This window comes from Taudactylus pleione, unplaced genomic scaffold (genome assembly GCF_031769625.1).
Source record: "Taudactylus pleione unplaced genomic scaffold, aTauple2 ptg000372l, whole genome shotgun sequence".
Lineage (NCBI taxonomy): Eukaryota > Metazoa > Chordata > Amphibia > Anura > Myobatrachidae > Taudactylus > Taudactylus pleione.
The window spans coordinates 13,223,236-13,247,975 of NW_028284773.1; the positions used below are offsets into that span (position 1 = coordinate 13,223,236).

The 24,740-nt window shown below is 49.0% G+C and overlaps 1 protein-coding gene across 1 annotated transcript in view; it reads left to right on the plus strand.

The window, feature by feature from the left end:
- The first annotated feature begins 7,861 nt into the window (after nt 1-7,861).
- LSG1 (large 60S subunit nuclear export GTPase 1) overlaps nt 7,862-24,740 on the plus strand; it is a 61,008-nt gene continuing 44,129 nt past the window's right edge. The window contains exons 1-2 of the mRNA XM_088444746.1: nt 7,862-7,991; nt 10,838-10,964. Coding sequence (XP_088300872.1) covers nt 7,899-7,991; nt 10,838-10,964 — 220 coding nt within the window. The 5' untranslated portion in view covers nt 7,862-7,898. The remainder of the gene's footprint in view (nt 7,992-10,837; nt 10,965-24,740) is intronic.

The window sequence follows — 24,740 nt, forward strand, 5'->3', positions numbered from 1 at the left end:
TGCCATTCCCATGTCTGTTAAGCCAATCATTAAAAGTTCCACATTTACCTTTAAATCTGCTCCTGTGATCGCTCCTGCTACCACCCCGGGTCCACAAACAACCCAGAACATAACAGTTTGCACTGGCCCCATGGATCCAGCCATGGGACAGGAGTCTGGTGCGGATTTATTCCAAAGTATTGCAGGTCGTTTGGAAAACTTGGAAGCTATGCAGCACCAAATGGCTCAGTTCATGGACTTAATTCAGAGCATAGCAACTCGCTTGGAGAGTGTGGAAACTATACAGCGACAGATGGCACAGTTTGTGCAGGACATTGCACACCATCTGGATACTGTACAAGCTACATCAACGGCTCCTAGTGTGCTTGCAGCTACTCCTAGCCCCATTCCTGTGATTTCTTCCTCTGGATCTACTCCTCGTTTGCATCTTCCCACACCTGATAAGTTTGATGGTACTCCAAAACTGTGTCGTGGATTTCTCAATCAGTGCGATGTGCACTTTACTTTGCAACCCTCTAATTTTCCTGCTCCTAGAACCAAAGTGGCTTACATTGTGTCCTTGTTATCCTTCTCCGCCCTAGAATGGGTTTCTCCACTCTGGGAGCGTTCAGATCCGCTTCTGGACAATTACCCAGAGTTCCTAGCAACATTCAGGAGGATTTTCGACGAGCCTGGAAGAACTTCCTCTGCTTCTTCCAGTATTATGAAGTTAAAACAAGGGACCCGTCCTGTCAGCCAGTACGTCATTCAGTTTCAGACTTTGGCATCTGAACTCAAGTTGAATGAAGAAGCCTTGACATTGGCCTTTTGGCAAGGTCTATCAGATCGTTTAAAGGATGATCTAGTGACTCGCGAATTACCCTCTAGTCTTAGTGATCTCATTTCCCTTTGTAATAAAGTTGATATACGCTTTAGAGAGCGCCAAGATGAAAAACACAGAGCTAAGCATTTCCCCTCCCCTACCCGTCCCACTCCCTCCCTTTCCGAGGAAGAACCCATGCAGGTAAATCATACCCGTCTCTCTAACGAAGAACGACAGAGACGTTTTAAAGAGAACCTTTGTCTATACTGTGGAGACTCGGGTCACCTGGTGGCTTCCTGTACACGCAAGCCGGGGAGCGTCCCGTTTCTAGCTAATTCTGGGTGCACTCAGCTGGGAGCAATTCTTCCATCCTCTAAACGTATTGACTCTGTGTTGTCCATAGCCTTAGACATTAATTCTAGCCCGGTGTTTGTGTCTGCCCTTTTGGACTCCGGGGCAGCGGGGAATTTCATGTCATCTCGGTTGGCAGATAAATTACAAATTCCCTGCAGCACCTTGGATCATTCTGTCTCCTGGACCTCCATTGATGGTAAATCTCTTTGTAATGGAACTGTGTCTAAGAGAACTCAACCTGTTTTAGTTCGTGTTGGAGACCTCCATGTTGAACATATCAGTTTCTTCATTATACCCAAGACTTCCCATGAAGTTATACTCGGATACCCGTGGCTGTGTAAGCACAACCCCAGAATTGATTGGAACACTATGCAGGTTCAGTCTTGGAGTGTGGAATGTCAAGTGTCTTGCCTTCCGAAGACCGATGCCTTGTCACGGTCATTATCCCGATAGTGGTCTAGAAACACTACGGGAAAAACCCATGCTTGGGGCAAAAGTTTTCACAGCTGTACAACTACAACCGCCTGTTGGGAGGTCCTTTGTAGCCCCAGGAGGGGTGACTCCAGAGCCTCAGCCCCTTAAGGGATTTCTGAGTGTCCAGCCCCAGGATGGGGTTTTCAGCCCCATACCTCGAGAGGATGTTTCAAGTTTTATTCCCCAGGAGGGGATTTCAAATCTAGCACCCCAGGAAGGGGCCTCAATTCTCGTACCCCAGGAGGGGTTTTCAGTTTCCAGTTCCGGTTCCTGTTGGGCCAAAGCTGAGGATGTCCACACTTCTAGTCCTGTCAACAAAGCTCACTTGGCTCACCCTGTAAAGTCTAGAAGGTGTCCTGAGGCCACCCATAAAGGGGGGGGGTACTGTCACGACCAGGGTTTCTCGGCATGGTAGTCGACAGGTAATACCTGTGAGGACGCTATGGCGAGGGGCATCTGGCGGTGGCACTGGCGCCTGGCGGGGAGCATTGGCTGTGCGTGGTTCCGTGTGGGCATACTGTCACTCTGGTCTGGTTAGGCCTGGTGGTGCTTCTGTTCCGTTCTGGCATGGGCGCCGCCATCTTGTCTCCGGTCAGGTGACCTAGTTGCCCTATCCTGTTGTGTCACATGCTCCTCTCTGACCAGTCACGGCTGAGCACTGGGGATTTAAGGGAGTTCAGAGCTCCCTTGGATTGCCAGTGCAACGTGTTTCTTAGTGAGAGCTGAGAGTGAGTTCCTGTGCTTTCACCTGGTTTCATTGCCTAAGCCTGCTTCACCTGACCTGCTACAACCCTGCTGGATTCCCCTGCCTCCTCCAATTACCTTTCCTATTGCCTGAGCACCTGTGTCGGCTAGACTTACCCTGCACCCTCCATTTACCTTTTCCCCTGCCTGAGAACCTGAACCTGCTGTTTCCCTGCACCTTACCTCCATTTACACCCAGCTGGACTTCGTTACCTCTGCCTGCATTTCCTTACAGCTCACCATACCTGCATACTGGACTGTTCCTGCCTGTCACTTTCTGGACATTCTCCCATTTACTCCACTTCAGTTATTAAGTGCACTTTAGTGCTATACCTGGACTATTTCTTGCCATTCCCATGTCTGTTAAGCCAATCATTAAAAGTTCCACATTTACCTTTGAATCTGCTCCTGTGATCGCTCCTGCTACCACCCCAGGTCCACAAACAACCCAGAACATAACAAAGGGGAGGCAGTGGAGAGCTTGTAGGAGAGGGGAGACAGATGCAGAGCATTTTGAGAGGAAGATAAGCCGAGCAGCAGCATTGAGGAGTGACTGGAGAGGGGAGAGAAGGGAGTTGGGGAGGCCAGATAGGAGGAGGTTACAGTAGTCCAATCTGGAGATGACCAATGAGTGTATGAGGGTTTTAGTGGCATCCTGGGTGAGAAAGGGTCTAATCTTCGAAATATTTTTAAGATGAAAACGACAGGACTGCGAGTGATTCTGGATATGTGGTTTGAAGGAAAGAGAGGAGTCCAGGATAACTCCAAGACAGCACACTTTGGGGTTAGAAGAGATAGTTGTGCCATCAACTGATAAAGAAATGGTGGGAAGTGTGGTTATGTTGGTGGGTGGGAAAATGATCAGCTCAGTCTTAGACATATTAAGTTTAAGAAATCGCTGGGACATCCAGGAAAAGATGGCAGAGAGACAGTTGGAGATACGAGTGAGTAGAGAGGGGGAGAGGTCAGGGGAGAAAAGGTAGATCTGAGTATCATCAGCATAGAGATGATACTGGAGGTCAAAAGAGCTGATGAGTTCACCTACTGTGGACGTATAGAGTGAAAAAAGGAGAGGTCCAATAACAGAACCTTGGGGAACATCTACTGTAAGAGGCTGTGGAGACAGAGAAGGATCGGTCAGAGAGGTAGGAGGATAGCCAGGATAGGGTGGTCCACAGTGTCACGTAGACCAAGGGAGTGAAGGATTTGCAGAAGGAGAGGCTGGTCCACAGTGTTGAAAGCAGCAGAGAGGTCAAGGAGAATGAGTAGAAAGTAGTTGCCCTTGGATTTAGCAGCAAAGAGGTCATTGCTGACTTTTGTGAGGGCAGTTTCAGTGGAGTGGAGAGAACGGAAGCCAGACTGAAAAGGGTCAATGAGGGAGTTGGAGGAAAGATAGGTGGTAAGGTGGTTGTAAACAACACGCTCAAGGAGCTTGGAGGTAAAAGGGAGGAGAGATATGGGACGGTAGTTGGAGAGAGTGTTAGGATCAAGGGATACCCTGAACACAGTAGGCACAAATATCGAAGGTACAGCTGAGTACATAAAGTGTGGAATTTTGGTAACATGCAACAGGGTACAAGGATGTGTTGGCACTGTTTGCACAGTGTGTAGCATGCAATAAGGTACACAGAAGTTTTGCCACTGTTTGAACAGTGCATAGCGTGTAATGAGATACACTAACGTGTTGCCACTGTTTTGACAGTGCATAGCATGTAATGAGATAAACGTATGTGCTGGCTCTGTGGGGACAGCGCATAGCATGCAATGAGAGGCATGGATGTGTTGGTAGACAATCTGCTCAAGGAGTTTGGAGGTAAAGGTCAGGAGAGAGATGGGGTAGTAATTAGAGAGAGTGTCAGGGTGAAGGGTGGATTTTTAAGTATGGGAGAGACAAGGGCATGTTTGAATGCAGATGGGACAGTTCCCGACAAGAGGTAGAGTTGGGAAAGATGGGAACATGCATCATGAGAACGGGAGCAGAGGAGGTGGAAAGGGATAGGATCAAGGGGGTAACTGGAGGGGGAGGACAGGATTAGGGCCATGACTTCATCTCCAGACACTGGTGAGCTTCCTTGCCGTGGTGCTCCTGTCTGAGAACAATGCTGACTTTCATGGGAGGTGCCTACGGTGAACCGAGGGCATGTGGCTGAGCGGGGACATCACAATGTAGAGGGAGCACTTCACCGTGAAGGAGAGGTGGCAGGAGTCCACCTGCAGGTTCAGCATAGGGATGGACATTGAAATCCGATGGTGACTAACCATCAATGGTTGTTTTCTTTTTAATTCCTTATAGCAATGCCTCCCCTGGCTCCTTCCTGACTACTGTGTCTGCATCAGGGCATCTTCATGGGTTCGTTGGAGGCTGTCTCTCACTCTCTGTCTGTCTCAGATGTGACCCTGCTAAGTTAATGACTCCCCCTCTCTAGGCTGCTGCTAAGCAACAGGGCACATTGCTAGCACTGGATCTGACAGTGAGAGTCAGAGCTGGCAATGTGTCCTGTTGCTTAGCAGCAGTATAGAGAGTGGAGGGAGTCAGTGACAGTGGGTGCAGCCCTCACCTTGCAGCAGCAGTCAGTCACTCACACACACACAGCACAACACTGTTTCAGCAACATGGACAGTTCCTGTATAGCACCTTGGTGCAAGATGCTATATAGAATAATGAAAACTCCATCAAAATTTGCCCAGTGGTTCAAAAGATTAGCCCGAACGAAAAGACAGACCCCTGGACCGGGTCCTTTATTTTTATATATATATATATATATATATATATATATATATATATAAAGAAGAGATATAGGCCCTCATTCAGAGGCGGTCGCAAGAAGACCATCGCGACCATCGGGGCTTGCGAGAAGACCCTAAGGTTGGGTCTCGGCAACCGCAAGCCCCAGGGAGCTTCCTGCTTTGATCGAGCAGGAAGCTCCCCACTGACATCACTGCTATGGCAGTGCAGCCGCCTACAAAATGGCAGGCGTTCCTTAAGTTTGTGAAACCACCCCCCCCGCCACGCCTACAAAACGGGTCGAGCTGTCAATCAACATCGACAGCCGCCCCTTTTGTAGTGCGCTCCGGAGCGCGAGAATTTCTCTCTCGCTCCGGGGCTTGTGCACGCTCAGCGCTTGCGACTAGGTCTGAATGAGGTCCATAGGCCTTTGATTAAAAATTAATAGATAACAAATAAATAACAATTCAGTGCTGCCTGTCTTACTTTTTATCTGCTGCTGACAAAGGCCCTGATTCGGAGCCGCTCGCTCTGACCAGAACGCTCGCTCTGAATCAGGGCCCTCCTCCATTAAAATGGAGCGTCCTCCTGGACGCTCGTATAGCTGTGGGTGACCACCCACAGCATATACGAGCGTCCAAAAAGATGGTCGCGATGGTCTTGACCATCGCGACCATCGGACTTGCGACGGAAACCCTGCGGTAGGGTTTCCCAGCCACAAGTCCTGGAGTGATTTTGGCTCTATCAGAGTGGGGCCGGCTTCAGACGGTAGGCGTTCCCATGGGTACGCCTCCGTCTGGCCGCCACGCCCCCGGCACGCCCACCAAAGGGGGCGTGCTGTCAGTCACCATCGACAGCACGCCCCCTTTGGTGCGAGACCAGGAGTGACAGCTTGGCTGTCGCAGTCCGGGTCTCGCGCATGCGCACGACGGAGCTCCCTCCGTCGTGCGCATGCGCAGTGGGGACCATCGACCCACTTGCGACCGTACTGCCGCTTGCGAGTGGGTCTGAATGACCCCCAAAGACAGATTGTGACAGTCTCAGAACAGGAGGAGAGCAGTGCAAAATCTGGCTGTGCCTGCACGTCGCACCTCTATCCTCAGAAAAATATTCATATGCTGCAGCTGTGCCCATCCTTTCCTTCCGTCTACTCCTTTCCTGCAGCCTGCGCGCAAGCCAGTCACTGAGCCGCAGACTGCAACTTCACATGCCATTGGACAGCTGAGTCGTTGCTCATCAGCCTAGCACTGGTCTGTGGCACTGGTGTATGAAACATTGCTGTGTGGTGCGCAATGCTGCAGATTGGATCAGTAATAGAGATCAGATCTGCGGCTGGGGGTGGGGCCCTCTCAGAGAGCCCTGGGGTACTTACCCTGGGAGCAGATGTGCAGCCGCTCCGTGCTCTACAATGTGCATGAGGTTTGTTTTTCCAAATTTTTTTCGATCCAGGTTGTGAGGAGGATTTCTGGGCAACTGGATACCCTTCCCTGCGTGTGCAGCTGGATGTTGTATAGAAAAATAGCTTGGTCCAGAAAGGGAGTGAGACAATAAGGGGGAGAAGTGAGTGGAGTAGGGAGGATAAGGAAAAAGTGCCAATAGCCTCAAGGTTACGCTTAGTGATGGTAGCCTTGGGAGGCAGAGGTGGAGAAGGAGTGAGTGACAAGTTTAAAGTAGCGATGTGTAGGCTCGGATAGGTTCGAGTTTGCATGCCGAGTTCGGATTTTTCCCTCCAAAAAACGGGACTCAGAAAGAGGCAAAACATCATCTTGCATGGACAAACATAATCATTCCTGAACTTTTGTCCAGGAATGATGATGTCAGTGGGGCCGGCCCCAGACGGTAGGCATTCCCATGTGAAAGCCTCCGTCTGGGCAGCCACGCCCCCGGCACACCCACCAAAGGGGGCGTGCTGTGAATCACCATCGACAGCACGCCCCCTTTGGTGTGAGACCCATAAAGACGGCTTGGCCGTCGTTACTCGGATCGTGCGCATGCGCACTTGGGCACCATCGACCCGCTTGCGAGCGGGTCTGAATCAGGCAAAGTATCCCAGGGGTGCTGAAGTAGGTCCAGATATTTTTATCTTAAAATAGCTATTTTCCCAAAGCTTTCACCTGCTTAGGGGCTGCGAGAAAAACCCACATTAAATTTTATTGAAAATTATCACGGCTAACTGAATGGGAAAAAAACTTGCGGACGGTCGCATTAACTTACATTGCTGATTAACATGGCTTACTGAACATGCCCTTTGCCATTGGGTCACTATAATAAAGAATGCTCGTGCATATACTGCAATACTGGCTGCCTATGCACAAATACAAAAGTGAGATTATCTGTGTAGCTAAGCATACAGATACAAATGCATGTGCACTGACAATGAGCCTGTGCTATGGCTCCAATAACTGTATACTAAGCCAGAATATACGTAAGTTAACCTGCAGATTTCTCATCTGATCTCAGGCTTCTCTAGTACATGATGTGGATGCAGCCACAAGGAGGAGAAGTGCCCTCTCTGTTCTCTTTTCAAAATGTACGAATCTGGTGACATTACAGGGTGGGGAACTTAGTTTGTGTCAGGGATTTGCTTGGTGCATGGCTTCTTTAACTAATCTCTGCTGTGAATGTGAAGCAATCCTATGGCGGAGACGTGGTTAGCTGCACAGGTACTTGCTACTTTGTATGTCAGCCTCTTGCTGCAGGACACAGGGGGGTGGGATTTGCTGTAGCACAATGCAGTTTCCTGTGTAACGGTAAAACCGGTCCGTGCGCTGCTTCCTGTGCACATCGCATGTGTTGGTAATGGGGAAGAAGAAAGCAACGTGCGGTCTAGGGAGAGCTCTTATCCGGGAGCGGGCTCAGAGCCAGAGGGGGCTTCAAGTCAAAGACTCCTGGGTGACTGTTTCCTCCGGTCATTTGTATCTGTCAACGGGTAGCTAGCCTGTGCTGCTCCAGCTCTTGTGGGATTATCACAACACACAGCATTCCCTGCCAGTCATAGTTCTAGTGAGACTAGTACTAACACAGCAGCTAGCCTAGCTTTATACACAGCATTCCCTGCCAGTCATAGTTCTAGTGAGACTTGTACTAACACAGCAGCTAGCCTAGCTTTATACACAGCATTCCCTGCCAGTCATAGTTCTAGTGAGACTAGTACTAACACAGCAGCTAGCCTAGCTTTATACACAGCATTCCCTGCCAGTCATAGTTCTAGTGAGACTTGTACTAACACAGCAGCTAGCCTAGCTTTATACACAGCATTCCCTGCCAGTCATAGTTATAGTGAGACTTGTAGTAACAGCAGCTAGCCTAGCTTTATACACAGCATTCCCTGCCAGTCATAGTTATAGTGAGACTTGTAGTAACAGCAGCTAGCCTAGCTTTATACACAGCATTCCCTGCCAGTCATAGTTATAGTGAGACTTGTAGTAACAGCAGCTAGCCTAGCTTTATACACAGCATTCCCTGCCAGTCATAGTTATAGTGAGACTTGTAGTAACAGCAGCTAGCCTAGCTTTATACACAGCATTCCCTGCCAGTCATAGTTTTAGTGAGACTTGTAGTAACAGCAGCTAGCCTAGCTTTATACACAGCATTCCCTGCCAGTCATAGTTCTAGTGAGACTTGTACTAACACAGCAGCTAGCCTAGCTTTATACACAGCATTCCCTGCCAGTCATAGTTATAGTGAGACTTGTAGTAACAGCAGCTAGCCTAGCTTTATACACAGCATTCCCTGCCAGTCATAGTTATAGTGAGACTTGTAGTAACAGCAGCTAGCCTAGCTTTATACACAGCATTCCCTGCCAGTCATAGTTTTAGTGAGACTTGTAGTAACAGCAGCTAGCCTAGCTTTATACACAGCATTCCCTGCCAGTCATAGTTCTAGTGAGACTAGTACTAACACAGCAGCTAGCCTAGCTTTATACACAGCATTCCCTGCCAGTCATAGTTCTAGTGAGACTTGTACTAACACAGCAGCTAGCCTAGCTTTATACACAGCATTCCCTGCCAGTCATAGTTATAGTGAGACTTGTAGTAACAGCAGCTAGCCTAGCTTTATACACAGCATTCCCTGCCAGTCATAGTTATAGTGAGACTTGTAGTAACAGCAGCTAGCCTAGCTTTATACACAGCATTCCCTGCCAGTCATAGTTATAGTGAGACTTGTAGTAACAGCAGCTAGCCTAGCTTTATACACAGCATTCCCTGCCAGTCATAGTTTTAGTGAGACTTGTAGTAACAGCAGCTAGCCTAGCTTTATACACAGCATTCCCTGCCAGTCATAGTTCTAGTGAGACTTGTACTAACACAGCAGCTAGCCTAGCTTTATACACAGCATTCCCTGCCAGTCATAGTTATAGTGAGACTTGTAGTAACAGCAGCTAGCCTAGCTTTATACACAGCATTCCCTGCCAGTCATAGTTATAGTGAGACTTGTAGTAACAGCAGCTAGCCTAGCTTTATACACAGCATTCCCTGCCAGTCATAGTTTTAGTGAGACTTGTAGTAACAGCAGCTAGCCTAGCTTTATACACAGCATTCCCTGCCAGTCATAGTTCTAGTTAGACTAGTAGTAACACAGCAGCTAGCCTAGCTTTATAGCGAGCATTCTCTAGTACTGGATACAGCACAGCTTGACATATGCTGTTAAGAAACCAGTTGCCAGGTTGTTTATTATTATGAGGGATTCCATTATTATTTGCTTAATAGAGCATGAACATTTGTATAGTGATTTGGGGGTAGATGTACTAAGCCTTGGAGAGAGGTAAAGTACTAACTAATCAGCTCCTGACGGTTTACAGCCTGTGGGGCTATTCATGTAGAACAAGAACTGGCTACTGAAAAATATCATTATATATAGCATCACATCAATGGTGATGTTTTTTAGCCATTCATGTAGACCTAGCTGTCCGGTGTCTTCCTACAGTACCTGGCTCCTCCGCGATCCCTGGAAGCAGGGAGAAGACAGACATTTTGAGAGGGTTAGGTCTAGAGCGAGGTGCTTTACTGGACCTCTGACTTCACAACCACGTGACCTGTGCCAAAAGGGGGAGGAGCAAGGTTCAGAATGGGGACCAAAACTGTCCCCTCTCGGGCTCATTTTGCTCGCCACGCTTCGGGCATGGTGGCTCGCTTCGCTTACCACAGGTTTATATTCCCCCCCACTATGCCCACGTGGATAGTAACACTGGTAGCTGACTGGCTCTGCTGTAGCGGTCACGTGTTTGTGACGTCAGCGATGCTTTCTTCAACTTGGATCTAGCAACAACCATATTGGGAGCCCGATATGTTTTCTTCCCACTGCGTTATGTCAGACTGACTGCAAAAGGAGGCAGGGCTAAAGGGAGCAGAACCGAGCAGGCGAATCTGTACACTTCCGTTCTTTTATGAATCGCACTCTCCATACTAAAGTATGGTATTGCAATTCAGCCACGGAGTGGGGGAGCCGTTGGACATGTAATGAACTTCTCCATGGTGACCCGCTCTGTGAATAGCACCACACAGACAAAAGCTCTGTTTATCGCAAAACACGCCTTTTCTCTGCTCCATGAATAGACCCCTGAGTTTCAAGAATGAGGGAGCTTATAGGTTGGTACTTTCTCTCTCCACTTTGTCTATCTCCAAGCCTTAATACACAGGCACCTTGGTCACTGAGATGCTATATACGAGTATCATGTAAAACACTCCATATAATCTTTACTACCTGTTTTTTTTTTTTTTTAATGTTGTTCTTTGCAGCTCCACACAAGTGAGCTAAATGATGGATATGATTGGGGTCGGCTAAACCTCCAGTCAGTGACTGAACAAAGCTCTATAGACGACTTTCTTGCCACTGCAGAGTTAGCAGGAACAGAGTTTGTTGCCGGTAAGAAAGTTATAGTAATATGTTGTATGATAATATGAATATCAGACCTGCACAGTTTAAAGTTTCTACAGACATGAAGATTTGTAGATCTGTGTAGACGACATACGCTCATCCAGCCAGATCTCTGTCTATGTAAGCCCAAAAACGATAGGCTGTGCCTGTAAAACTCCATAAGGTACGATGAAATCATAAGGGTACTTTCAAAATTATCCCTTTTTTCTTATTTTTAACTTGTAGTTGCAAACAATAGCACAATAGAAAATAATGTTCATGATACTATATTGTTACACGTGTCCACATACATCTATCCTCATGGGCTACAAGTCACTTTATACATAACGTGTAAGTGCCGTGTGACTTTTACCCTTCAAATGTCTTAATCGCACAGCAATGTGAATAGGATGCACAAGCAGCTGCTGCTGATTAAAGTGATATGCGGCATGTTTATATTAGTGATGAGCAGGTTCGGATTTCTGAAATCTGAACCCCCCCGATCCGAGCCGGGAACAGAGTCCGGCTCGGGTTTTCCCGACTGACTCGGATCTGAAATCGGGGCAAAACGTCATCATCCCGCTGTCGGATCTCGCGGGTTTTGGATTCTATAAAAGGTCCCCGGGTCTGCGCTATTTTTCACTCTGGCTGTGGACAGTGAAGAGGGAGGGTGGGAGCTAGGGCTGGCTGGGCTCTGTTGTGCTGCTGTTGTCCAAAGGGGCTGTGTCCACTCAGTCCATAGGGGCTTGGCTGGGCTGTGTTGTGCTGCTGTTGTCCATAGGGGCTTAGCTGGGCTGTGTTGTGCTGCTGTTGTCCATAGGGGCTGACTGGGCTGTGTTGTGCTGCTGTTGTCCATAGGGGCTGGCTGGGCTGTGTGGTGCTGCTGTTGTCCATAGGGGCTGGCTGGGCTGTGTTGTGAGTCAGTTGTCCATAGGGGCTGTGTCCACTCCAAAGTCTATAGGGGCTGGCCGGGCTGCGTTGTTCAGTGTCCCATAAAGGCTGTAGTGTTAAAGGAGTCTTGTAGTGTTGTCCAGGGGGTGATCTGTTCATCAGAGGTGCTCCTCCCCCCAAGTGCAAAAAAAACAATTATTTTTTTTCTGTGTTTGTGAATTGTGTGGGCAGTAGCCGCCAAGCGTGCGCCTGTCTCATAAATCAAGGGCCGGCTGGCTCATCTGTTAAAGGCTGGTATAACCCCCCAAAGTGCACTCCAAATAAAAAAAAAATTTGTTTATGAATTGTGTGCGCTGTAGCTGCACGTGTATCAACAAAGTAGCGCCAAGCGTGCGCCTCTGTCATAAATTAAGTGCCGGCTGGCTCGTCCGTTAAAGGGTGCTGTAACCCCCAAACTGCACTCCAAAAAAAATAAAAACTTCTTCTTTTCTGTGTTTGTGAATTGTATGCGCTGTAGCCGCACGTTCATCAACAAAGTAGCAGCGCCAAGCGTGCACCTGTGTCATAAGTCTGTTAAACGGTGGTGTAACCCCCAAAGTGCACTCCAAAAAAATAATAAATTCTTCTTTTCTGTGTTTGCGAATTGTGTGGGCTATAGCCGCACGTGCTTTTCTGTGTTTGTGTGCGCCTTAGCCGCACGTATATATCAATATAAATAAATGGAGGACCAAACTTTGTCCGATAAAAATAAAATAGGGAATGATCAAGAACCACTTCCTCCTAGTGCTGAAGCTGCTGCCACAAGTAATGACATAGACGATAAAATGCCATCAACATCTTCTGCCAAGGCCGATGCCAATGTCATAGTAGAGGGCATATAAAATCCCAATTGACAAAGATCAGGAAAATGACCCTGCAAGTGCTGAAAGGAGCACCCACAGTCCACCTGCTGATATGCAAATTGAAGATGTCACTGTTGAAGTACAACAGGATGAGGATACTGGTGTAGCTGGCGCTGAGGAGAAAGTTGGCGAAGAGGATTCTGATGGTGATGTGGTTTGTTTAAATCAGGCTCCGGGGGAGACAGTTGTTGTCCGTGGGATGAAAAAGCCCATCACGGTCATGCCTGGGCAGAACACTAAACATTCCACCTCTTTGGTCTGGCAATATTTCTATCCAAATCCGGACAACAACCGTCTTGCCATATGTACCATATGTAAAGGTGAAATAAGTAGGGGTAGGGACGTTAACCACCTAGGAACATCCTCCCTTATACGTCACCTGCAGCGCGTTCATAAAAAGTTACTGTCAAGTAACTTTTTTAGTGTAGGCCATGTCACTGGCATGACTGACTCTCCTATCTGGGATTCCTCCGGAGGATCCTGCATTGCTACGCCTACTGCTGCCGCTGGGAGTCGTTCATCATCCCAGAGAGGAAGTAGGAACACCACTACTTTTACTAAACAATTGACCCTCCAACAGTCCATAGCGAGGAGGATGAAGTACGACAGCAGTCATTCTGAAGCAAAACGGATAACTGAGGCCTTGACTGCTATGTTGGTGTTAGACGTGCATCCGGTATCCGCCATTAGTGCAGTGGGATTTAGACAATTGATGGAGGTAGTGTGTCCCCGGTACCAAATCCCGTCCAGATTCCACTTCACTAGGCAGGCAATACCGAGACTGTACAGAGACGTCAGAAAAAGTGTCCTCAGTGTCCTGAAAAATGCGGTTGTACCCAATGTCCACTTAACCACGGACATGTGGACAAGTGGAACAGGGCAGACTAAGTACTATTTGACTGACAGCCCACTGGGTAGATGTATCACCATATGCAACAACAACAGCAGTGTCACCAGTAGCAGCAGCTCAGAAACGCCAGCTCGTTCCAAGGCAAGCTACGCTGTGTATCACCGGTTTCAGTAAGAGGCACACCGCCGACAACCTCTTAGTGGAACTGAGGGAAATCATCGCCCAGTGACTCTCCTGGGGATTTGTGATATCTGACAACGCCACCAATATTGTGCGGGCATTACATCTGGGCAAATTCCAGCACGTCCCATGTTTTGCTCACACGATAAGTTTGGTGGTGCAGAATTTTCTGAATAACGACAGGGGCGTGCAGGAGACGCTTTGGGTGGCCCGAAAAATTTCTGGCCACTTTCGCCATTCAGCGACTGCGTGCCGAAGACTGGAGCACCAGCAAACACTCTTGAACCTTCCCCGCCATCACCTGAAGCAAGAGGTTGTGACGCAGTGGAACTCAACCCTCTATATGCTTCAGAGGATGGAGGAGCAGCAAAAGGCTATTCAAGCCTATACATCCACCTATGACATAGGCAAAGGAGGGGGTATGCACCTGACTCAAGTGTAGTGGAAAATGATTTCCGTGTTGTGCAAGGTTCTCCAGCCCTTCGAACTTGCCACACGTGAAGTCAGTTCAGACACTGCAAGCTTGAGTCAGGTCATTCCCCTCATCAGGCTTTTGCAGAAGCAGCTGGAGAAAGTGAAGGAGGAGCTAAGGCGGAGCGATTCCGCTCAGCATGTTGGACTTGTGGATGAAGCCCTTCATTCGCTTTGCCAGGATTCGTGGGTGGTCACTCTATTGAAATCAGACCACTACATTTTGGCCACCGTGCTTGATCCTAGGTTTAAAGCCTATGTGGTGTCTCTTTCCGGCCGATACAAGCCTGCAGAGGTGCAAAGACCTGCTGGTGAAAACACTGTCAGCTGAAGCGGAACGTGACACGTCAACAGCTCCTTCTTCATTTTCTCCCGCAACTGGGGCTGCCAGGAAAAAACTTAGGTATCCTAAGCAACCCGCTGGCGGTAATGCAGGGCAGGCAGGACCAAGTTTGGACATCTGGTCTGGACTGAAGGACCTGGCAATAATTTCTGACATATCTACTGTCACTGCATATGATACTGTCACCATTGACAGAATGGTGGAGGATTACATCGGTGACAGCATCCAAGTAGGCATGTCAGACAGTCCGTACCTGTACTGGCAGAAAAAAGAGGCAATTTGGAGGCCCCTGTACAAACTAGCTCTATTTTACCTGAGTTGCCCCCCCTCCAGTGTCTACTCTGAAAGAGTGTTTAGTGCAGCCGGGAACCTTGTCAGCGAAAGGCGTAGGAGGTTGCTTCCACAAAATGTGGAGAAGATGATGTTCATAAAAATGAATTATCAATTCTTCCAGGGAGACCAGCCTCCAGAACGTACAGAGGGACCTGTGGTGGTGGATTCCAGCAGGGATGAATTAATACTCTGTGAGGATGAGGATGTACACAACACTGAAGAGGGTGAGGAATCAGTGGATGAGGAGGATGAGGACAACATATTGCCTAGTAGAGCCAGTTTGTGCAGGGACAGATTAATTGCCAGGTTTTTTTGTGGGGGCCCAAACGAACCAATCATTTCAGCCACATTCGTGTGGCAGATCCTGGCGCTGAAATGATTGGTTTGTTAAAGTGTGCATGTCCTGTTTATACAACATAAGGGTGGGTGGGAGGGCCCAAGGACAATTCCATCTTGCACCTCTTTTTTTTCTTTGCATTATGTACTCTTTGGACCTAGTTTTTCAAACTGCCATCCTGTCTGCCACTGCAGTGTCACTCCTAGATGGGCCACATGTTTGTACCGCCCACTTGTGTCGCTTAGCATAGTCATCCAGCTACCTCGGTGCAACCTTTTGGACTAAAAACAATATTGTGAGGTGTTCAGAATAGACTAGAAATGAGTGGAAATTAATGTTATTGAGGTTAATAATAGCATAGGAGCAGAAAAACCCACAAATTCTGTGATTTTAGCTGTTTTTATGCTTTTTTTTTCAAAAAAATACAGATCCAAAACACAAAACCCAGAACCCAAAACGCAGAAGGGTGGTTTTGGCAAAACCAATCCAGATCCAAAACACGAAGAAAGATCCAGATCCAAAACACGAAAAGTCGCCGGTGCACACCCCTAGTTTATATACTGTGTGCGACTGCGGTTATATTTGCTTGCAAAATGCTACGTTACAATGTCAGCGGGTTTGACACTGTAACGTAGCATTTCGCATGCAGATACACCCGCAGTCATACACTGAATATAGGCATGCTGCACAACCTTTTAATCAGCAGCAGCTGCTTGTGCAAATAAGACACATTTGAAGGGAAAAGTTGGAGAAAAAACACTCTTGTCCTACAGAGTCTAGTTGCATGGCACATCTAGAAGGGCTATTTAACGCGCAAGGAGACTAGATGTACAGTATATGAACACAACTATAGTCCAAAAGTTAAAAAGCCCTTCTGAGTGCATTATGTTATTGCCTCAGGGACTTTTACTGGGCCGGGTGGTAAATCTACCACTTCATAACTGTATATCTCCCTCTTATGTGTTAATCGAGTAATCCTTGTCGTTTATTTGTTTGACCGACCCACTGAAAGATTGGATCAGTCCAGTTTTGACGCATGTGAATCTGGCATGGATGTGCCATACTGACAGCTACTTAAACCCTTGCTGTTTTAAGACTTGTCCATTATGTTCTCTTCTGTATGTCCTGCTTTCCTTAATTCTATATGCCACTCTGTTACAGTGTTGTAGCCATAGCGGTTATGTAATCTCATCATCACAAATTATTTCTAAAGTTACATGTGCTTAGTAAATGCATTTAAAAAAAAAAAAATAAATGGGTAAGAGATATATTCAATTAGGTGCGTAAAGTTAGTTTCTGCGGAAAAGTATCGCCGGGTGATGTCATTTCACCAGGCGAAAACTTATCCCCGTATTCAATTCTAAAGACTTTTGACGGTGCTCAAACTCAATGCATTTGAATAGGCGAAAAAGATTTGCCTATGAAAGCTGTAGAAAAAAGTGCAGAATTGGGGTTTTGGGGTGCAAACTTGCAGGAAACACCCTACACCCGTGGGACAGCCACCCAAAGGTAAACTGTGTCAAAATAAGTTTAAAAAAAGTAAGAACACCCCAAAAAATTACTTTGAAAAAGGGGGAAAAAAAGTACAAAGTTGGGGGACAAACTTAAAAACTATCAAAATAGACTCCAGGAGGGTCCCCAAGTATGCCCCAGGTAACTTTAAGATTGCAGGTGCTTGCGGAAGGTGGAATTTTTTTTGTTTGTTTTTTAAAACTTCACTTTAGCAATTTCAAAATATGCTTGCACCCATTTTCATGTACCCCAAATTTCCTGGAACTATTTATTTTCTACAATAAAAATCTGCTAAATGCTTTTCTTCACCACTTCTGCAAAGACGCTAATTAGCAGCTATTGAGAGCATTTAAGTACCCCAAATACCTTCAGCAGGGCCATTCGGGGGTATCTATAGTGATCCCCCATGTCAGTGAATCTTGTGGGGAGTGTCAGGCTGATTTACCCAAATCTGACAGGACTTTTCGCCAGGTCTGAATTCGCCAGGTCCCGTTTTCGACGATTTCTATTTGAATACGAGGATGAGCGCGTTACTTTTTTGCATGGAAAACCAGCGATGTTAGCGAATAGTTCGGCATGCGAAAAGTACGGGACTTTTCGCTTCTAATTGAATATGCCCCTATATGTATTTTCTTATACATTTTCAGTGCTTTATATTGAACACTGGTTTTCCAAATGCACTTCATTTTATTGATGATACTGTAATATATGACATGTAGGAATACTATCTCCAACATATAGAAAAATCATACGTTTTTGTATTCAACCTAGCAGCAAATGCTGCTGTCCTCTAGCTGCAAACCCATGTACATACACATAGTATACTTACTGTAAAGCCCTTTGCATGTATTAGTTGGTACATGGATGCTTGGCGCTGCTCCACATTTTTATTCTCTCACTTCAGAGTTGCTGTAAAACTATTAAAATCAGACTTCCGTGTTGTATGTGTGTGTGAAAAAAAAAAAATATATATATATATATATATATATATATATATGTATGTGTATGTATATAACAAATATATATATATATATATATATATATATATATATATATATATAAGTACTTTGCTTTTCTGACGTGTGGATGGTGCTGCAGACACTATAGTCCTCCACCCAGTATAGCTGTGAAGTGATGGTACTTAGGGCCCGGCTAATGTCACCGCAGCTGTAAATTTGTACTCAGTGGCTGTGCAAGTATATGAAAATGTCGCAGCCGCCTAGATTTGTATTTCGATGCCCACCGGCAGCCTCACAAATCCAAGCACCCTTGTACAAAGGCGCAGCATCGGTCGCAGATCAGTCCGTTCGGACTTCTATGTAACCCTATGGTCATGTAGAATGGCCACGGGAACTGAGACGTCTTCTTACTTCGTACGGAATCGCATTCCTAGGCTGAGACACGACCTGAAACCGTCGCAACACGCTGGAGTCTGAGTCACCAACCCCCCTCCCCTCATTGCTGCCCACAACCTGTTCCTGCCTGTCAGTCACTTTTCAAATAAATCATCACTGCAAGCAACAATGAAAATGAAAGATTATTATTATTATTATTACCATTTATTTATATAGCACACACATATTCCGCAGCGCTTTACAGAGAGAGAGAGTGAGTATTTGCCCATTCACATCAGTCCCTGTCCTAGTGGAGCTTACAATCTATATTGCCTATCACATGTACACACACATACACACTAGGGGTAATTTTTGTTGGGAGCCAATTAACCTACCAGTATATTTCTACTTCAGGGTCCATAGGGTATCCACAGGATACCTTGGGTATAGGTGTGACGTCAGTCGCAGGGCACCAAAGAGTTAAGCTTTCAGCCTCCCAGGATGCACTAGGTCCCCCTCCTATACCCCGCCCCCGGGCCAAGGCACCTCAGTTTAGTTTGGTGCCCGGCCGGAGTCGGGTGCACCTGTTGGAGTGGGGGCTAGAAGAGCCCCTGAAGCTTTTTCTTCATGCAGCTGTGGCTGCACATCTGGATGAACAGCATGGACAGTCAGTCCTGACGTCCATGCTGTCTTCCCTACACCCCGCCGGTACCAGAACGCCGGTACTGATCCGGGGATGCTGGTGGGCGTCTGGGGTCACAGCTAGCGGTGACCCCAGATGCTCCGGACCATGGCCGGATTCAAGGGGGACAGAGGTAAGCAGCGGGGTCCCGCGGTGGGTCCCCGCTGATCACATGGTCCTAAGTCCCCAGGCAGGGGGCTCCCTGGGGACTGGCTGCAGCGTGGAGCCAGGCGACCAACCTGCGCTTCCACTACCCCCTGGGACAGCGGACCGCAGCAGAGCGGTAGCGCTGCGGCGTCCCAGGGGTTAAATGCATGCCAGGGGAGCGCGCCTTCCCTGTCTCACAGCCGGCGCCTCCCCCGCTGCACACAGCCCTCTCTGCTCTGTGCTGACTGGTCCTGTGTCAGCGCTCCTCCCCCAGGCCAGCTTCTCTCTGCTCCTCGGCGGCCATCTTCTCTGCAACGCATGGTGAACGCTGCTGGAAGTCTGGAAGGAAGCATCGTGGTCTGGGTCCCCCCGCATACCTCTCCTCCGCTGTGGCTCAGGTCTGTGTATGCAGCGCTGTGTCCTACCAGGCCCTGTGTCTGTGTAGTTGAGTGATCAGCGCTGTTAGTGCAGGAATTGTTATTTCTCTGCATTGTATGTGACTGTGCTAGCGCTGCCTGTAACTTTTCTTCTCTAAACTGTCAGCTTTATTACTGTCCCTGTTCTTTCTGCTAAAGCCCTTGCGGTGCGGTGCTGCAGGGTGGTCTCTCGCCTATTTAATACTTAATTGGTGAGAGAGGTCACATACGTGGTGCCATAATGTCTGAAAGTGATTTTCCCCTCCGGCTACAGTGTACCACGTGCAAAGTACCGTTAGCGGAGGGGGAGGGTAGCGCGGAGGGCCTTTGCCGGCAGTGTTTGTCCATGGCGCGGCCTATTACGGTTACAGCACCGGTACAGGAGCCGCCCTGGGCTTGTTTCGCTCAGGCGTTAACAGCTTTAGTGGGCCAGTTAGCTCCGCAGCCCGCGTTTACTCCGATGGGTTTGTCCCAGCAGTCTGTGGTGTCGTCACCCATGCAGGGGTTCCCACGACAATTGGTGGTACCCCACAGTCTCCCTATTTCCCCGCTCCCGGGTTCTCAGGAGCCAGCGTGGGTTAACTCCCTGACGAGTTCTGTACAGCACTTGTCGGATGTGTTGCAAGGGGAGTCTGTGATGCAGCCTCATAAAAGGCCGGTGGCGTCTCTGTCCGCTCCTTATGAGGATGACGAAGGGACGTCTGATGATGGGGAGATTCTGGATCCTTACGATCAGGAACCTTTCCATACTAAGGACGCTGATGCTAAGTCCAAAGTATATATTCCTGGACTTATTCGGGCGGTCCGCACAGCCTTGGTGATTGAGGACGAAGTTCCCCCAGCGGCTAAATCTAAGTATGCCTTTTTCAAAGATGTGAAGGGCGATGCCACAGTCTTTCCTCTTTCGGGTCAGTTGGTGGACCATTTAGAGGAGGCGTGGAAACAACCTGGCAAAAGATACCAGCCGCAGAGACGCCTGGCGGTGGCTTATCCGTTCGCGGATAATTATTTTGCTAAGTGTGAATCCCCTCCACAGGTGGATTCTCACGTGACCCGTCTTGTCCGTAGTGCCACATTGCCGATGCCATCCATGTCCTCCCTTAAGGATGCTACGGACCGCAAGGTAGAAATCTGCCTGAAGTCCGCTTATTCCCTTGCAGGGGGGGCAGCACGGCCGGCTATGGCCATTTGCTGGGTTGCCAGAGCGATGGAGCGCTGGGCGGATTCATTAGAGGCTTCTTTTGAATCCGACTGTCCGGCCGAACAGGCGGAGTTGATTGGCAATCTCCGTGATTCGGCCACCTACATCAACGAGGCGGCTCTAGACATTAGTACTCTGGTGTCTAGAATTTCTTCAGCAGCGGTAGCTGCTCGTCGCACCTTGTGGCTGCGATCCTGGAAGGCGGACGCAGATCCAAGAAAGGTCTGGAAGCGTTGCCGTTTACCGGAGAAGTTCTCTTCGGTCCGGATCTGGATAAGATTGTGGCCACGCTGGCGGCAGCCAAATCTGCTTGTCTCCCGTCGGCCGCTGCTCCTTCTGGTTCTGGACCATCGTCCTTTCGGTCATCTAGGGCCCAGGGCAGGCCCAAACCACAGTCGTTTCCTCGACAGGCTGGCCCTAAGAAATCGGTCAAGCCCCGGAAACAGGCATGGAGTACCAGACGTCCGGCCCCCAAGCCAGATGACAAGCCTGCGGCCTGACGGTCCGGGTCTCCCCTTGGGGGATCCCAGGGTGGGAGGCCGCCTGCTGCAGTTCTCCCGGTGTTGGTCGTTCACTACGACAGACACTTGGGTTCTGGAGGTGGTCTCTCACGGGTACGCCCTCTCCTTCCGGCACAGACCCCCGGCTCGATTCTTCACCACGGGTCTACCATCAGACCGGAACAAGGCTACGGAGCTGCGGAAGGTATTGCACACTATGCTCCAGGCTGGAGTTATAGTGCCTGTTCCATTCTCCCAGAGGGGCCAGGGTTTCTATTCAAATCTATTTTTGGTACAGAAACCCAATGGGTCATATCGTCCGATTCTCAACCTCAAAGCACTCAACAAGTCTTTGCGGGTCCCGAAGTTTCGGATGGAGACCCTACGGTCCATCATTCTGGCGCTGGAACCTGGGGACTACATGGTGTCATTGGACATACAGGACGCTATGGCGGTCATGGCGGCTTCTCTGCGGCTGCAAGGAGTCCGCATGTTGCCGTACTTGGACGACCTGTTATTGGTGGCAGGATCTCCAGAGCTCCTGTTACACCACTTGGACCTGACCATTGCACTGCTGCAACGGCACGGCTGGCTAATCAACTGGCAGAAGTCCACTCTAATCCCGTCTCGGAGGATTCTGCATCTTGGAGCCTTATTGGACTCGGGACAGCAAAGGATCTTCGTGACGGAGGACAAGATCTCTGCTTTACAGTCAAGGGTGCGCAGTTGTCTGCACAGCCGCCGGGTGTCCTTACACTCGGCGATGAGGTTACTGGGCTCCATGGTGTCGGTGTTCGACATGGTGGAATACGCCCAGTTTCACTCCAGACCTCTGCAGCACCTGATCCTGTCCAAGTGGAACGGGCTGCCTCAGTCTCTGAAGTTCCAGACGATTGTGCTCACCCCGGAGGTTCGCCTGTCCCTTGCGTGGTGGTTAAAGACGACCCACCTCAACAAGGGACGTCCGTTCTGGGTTCCAAATTGGGTCCTGTTGACAACGGACGCCAGTCTTCGGGGCTGGGGAGCAGTTTCGGGTCCACACTTGTTCCAGGGCAGGTGGACACCGACAGAAGCGGAGCTTCCAATAAATATCTTGGAACTCCGTGCGGTCTTCAATGCTCTCCTGCAGGCACAGCGGTTTCTCCAGGGTCACCCGGTGCAGGTCCAGTCGGACAATGCTACCACCGTGGCCTACATAAACAGGCAAGGAGGAACTCGCAGTCGGGCGGCTCTCGTAGAGGTCTCTCGGATCCTGGTTTGGGCGGAGCGCAGTCTTCCGGCCATATCAGCGGTCTTCATCCCGGGAGTGCTAAATTGGGAGGCGGACTTTCTAAGTCGCCAGGACGTTCATCCAGGGGAATGGTCCCTGCACCCGGACGTTTTTCAACTACTGGTGGACAGGTGGGGTCTTCCAGAAATCGACCTCATGGCGTCCCGGCACAACAACAAGTTGCCGGTGTACGGGTCTCGCACAAGAGACGAAGGGGCGTCTCTGGTGGATGCTCTGTCCGTCCGGTGGACGTTCAGGTTCGCATACCTGTTCCCTCCGGTCTCCCTTCTTCCACGGGTAATCCGGAAATTCAAACAGGAAGGAGGGACGCTCCTGTTGATAGCTCCCGCGTGGCCCAGACGGCACTGGTTCTCAGACCTTCAGGGTCTGTCCGTGGACAGTCCTCTGCGGTTGCCGCTACGACCGGACCTTCTGTCTCAGGGTCCTTGTCTTCACCCGGACCTGACTCGGCTGTCTTTGGCGGCATGGCTGTTGAGACGGCCATGCTGAGGTCCTGGGGGTTTTCCAGCTCTGTGGTGCGTACCATGTTACGAGCTCGGAAACCGTCTTCCGCGAGGATATACCATCGCGTGTGGCATACGTTCTTCCAGTGGTGTCGACCGAGAGGTTATGCACCGCGGGAGTTTCGTCTGTCTCGGATTCTCGCCTTCCTGCAAGCGGCACTAGATCATGGGCTTCGCCTTGCTTCTTTGAAGGTACAGGTTTCGGCCCTATCTGTCTGGTTTCACCGTAGGATTGCTACAATCCCGGATGTGCGCACCTTTATGCAAGGTGTTCTCCGTATTCAGCCGCCCTTTGTTCCACCTGTGGCGCCTTGGGATTTGGCTGTGGTCCTGAGGGCTCTCCAAGGACCGCCGTTTGAACCACTGGGCTCAGTGGATATTAAATGGCTAACAGCTAAGACTGTTTTCCTTCTGGCCGTTGCTTCAGCCAGACGTGTTTCTGAGTTAGGGGCTCTTTCTTGTAGACCCCCTTTCTTGGTTTTTCATGGGAACAGGGCAGTGCTCCGCACTCGGCCCGAGTTTCTTCCCAAAGTTGTTTCCCAGTTTCATGTTAACGAGGAAATAGTTGTTCCGGCCTTTAACTCACCGGGTCTTTCCGTGGGTGAGGCCTCTTTGGATGTTGTGCGGGCCTTAAGGACTTATGTTGACCGCACTTCTTTGTTTAGGAAGTCGGACGCTTTGTTGTCCTCTATGGCTTCTGTAAAAAGGGTTGGCCTGCTTCAAAGCAAACTTTGGCAGCCTGGATCCGTATGGCTATTTCTGAAGCTTATCTTCATGAAGGCCTACCGGTCCCTCCTTCTCTGAAGGCTCCTTCCACTAGGTCTGTGGGTCCTTCGTGGGCAGCTCGACGTGGTGCCTCGGCAGTTCAGATCTGCAAGGCTGCTACGTGGTCTTCTGTCCATACCTTCGTGAGGTATTACAGGTTTGACACCTTCGCCTCTCAGGATGCTTCCTTCGGGCGGCGGATTCTCCTTTCTGCACAGGAGCGTCCCCACCCTTAAAGGATACTGCTTTGGGACATCCCCAAGGTATCCTGTGGATACCCTATGGACCCTGAAGTAGAAAATATGAGATATGGTAAGAACTTACCCTTGTTATCTCTATTTCTACGAAGTCCATAGGGTTCCACAGGACTCCCGCCCTGTCGCACCTGTGCTGCAGATGGTCTTTGCTCTGGTCACCGGTTTTCCGTCTCCCTCTGGTGAGAATGTGATTCTTGTATGTGTCCAGATCTTTGTTCTCTCTCTTCCTTCTCCTCCTCCGGCCTATGGCTTGGTAACTAACTGAGGTGCCTTGGCCCGGGGGCGGGGTATAGGAGGGGGACCTAGTGCATCCTGGGAGGCTGAAAGCTTAACTCTTTGGTGCCCTGCGACTGACGTCACACCTATACCCAAGGTATCCTGTGGAACCCTATGGACTTCGTAGAAATAGAGATAACAAGGGTAAGTTCTTACCATATCTCATATTTTTTGGAGTGTGGGTGGAAACCGGAGTACCCGGAGGAAACCCACGCAAGCACAGAGAGAATATACAAACTCCACACAGTTAGGGCCATGGTGGGAATTGAACCCATGACCTTATTGCTGTGAGGCAGTAACGCTAACCATTACATCCTCTGTGCTGAAAGATGCGCTGTGTGACTCATACATGCTTAGATTACCGATAATTGCTCAACTGCTAAACATCGGCGTTGCGTCCATCTCTGAGTGAGTTTAGTTGTGATACAGTAGATGTGGGTCTTGTTTCTCTGACTTCTTATAGGTTAACTGGTTTCTGTTTATGGAAAAAGGCTAAGGTGCTAACCAACTAATACAGAATGAGCGGTGAATTTCAAAGGTATAGGGGCTTATATATTAATAATCGCGGCACTGCCGTGAATGTTTTAATTTCTA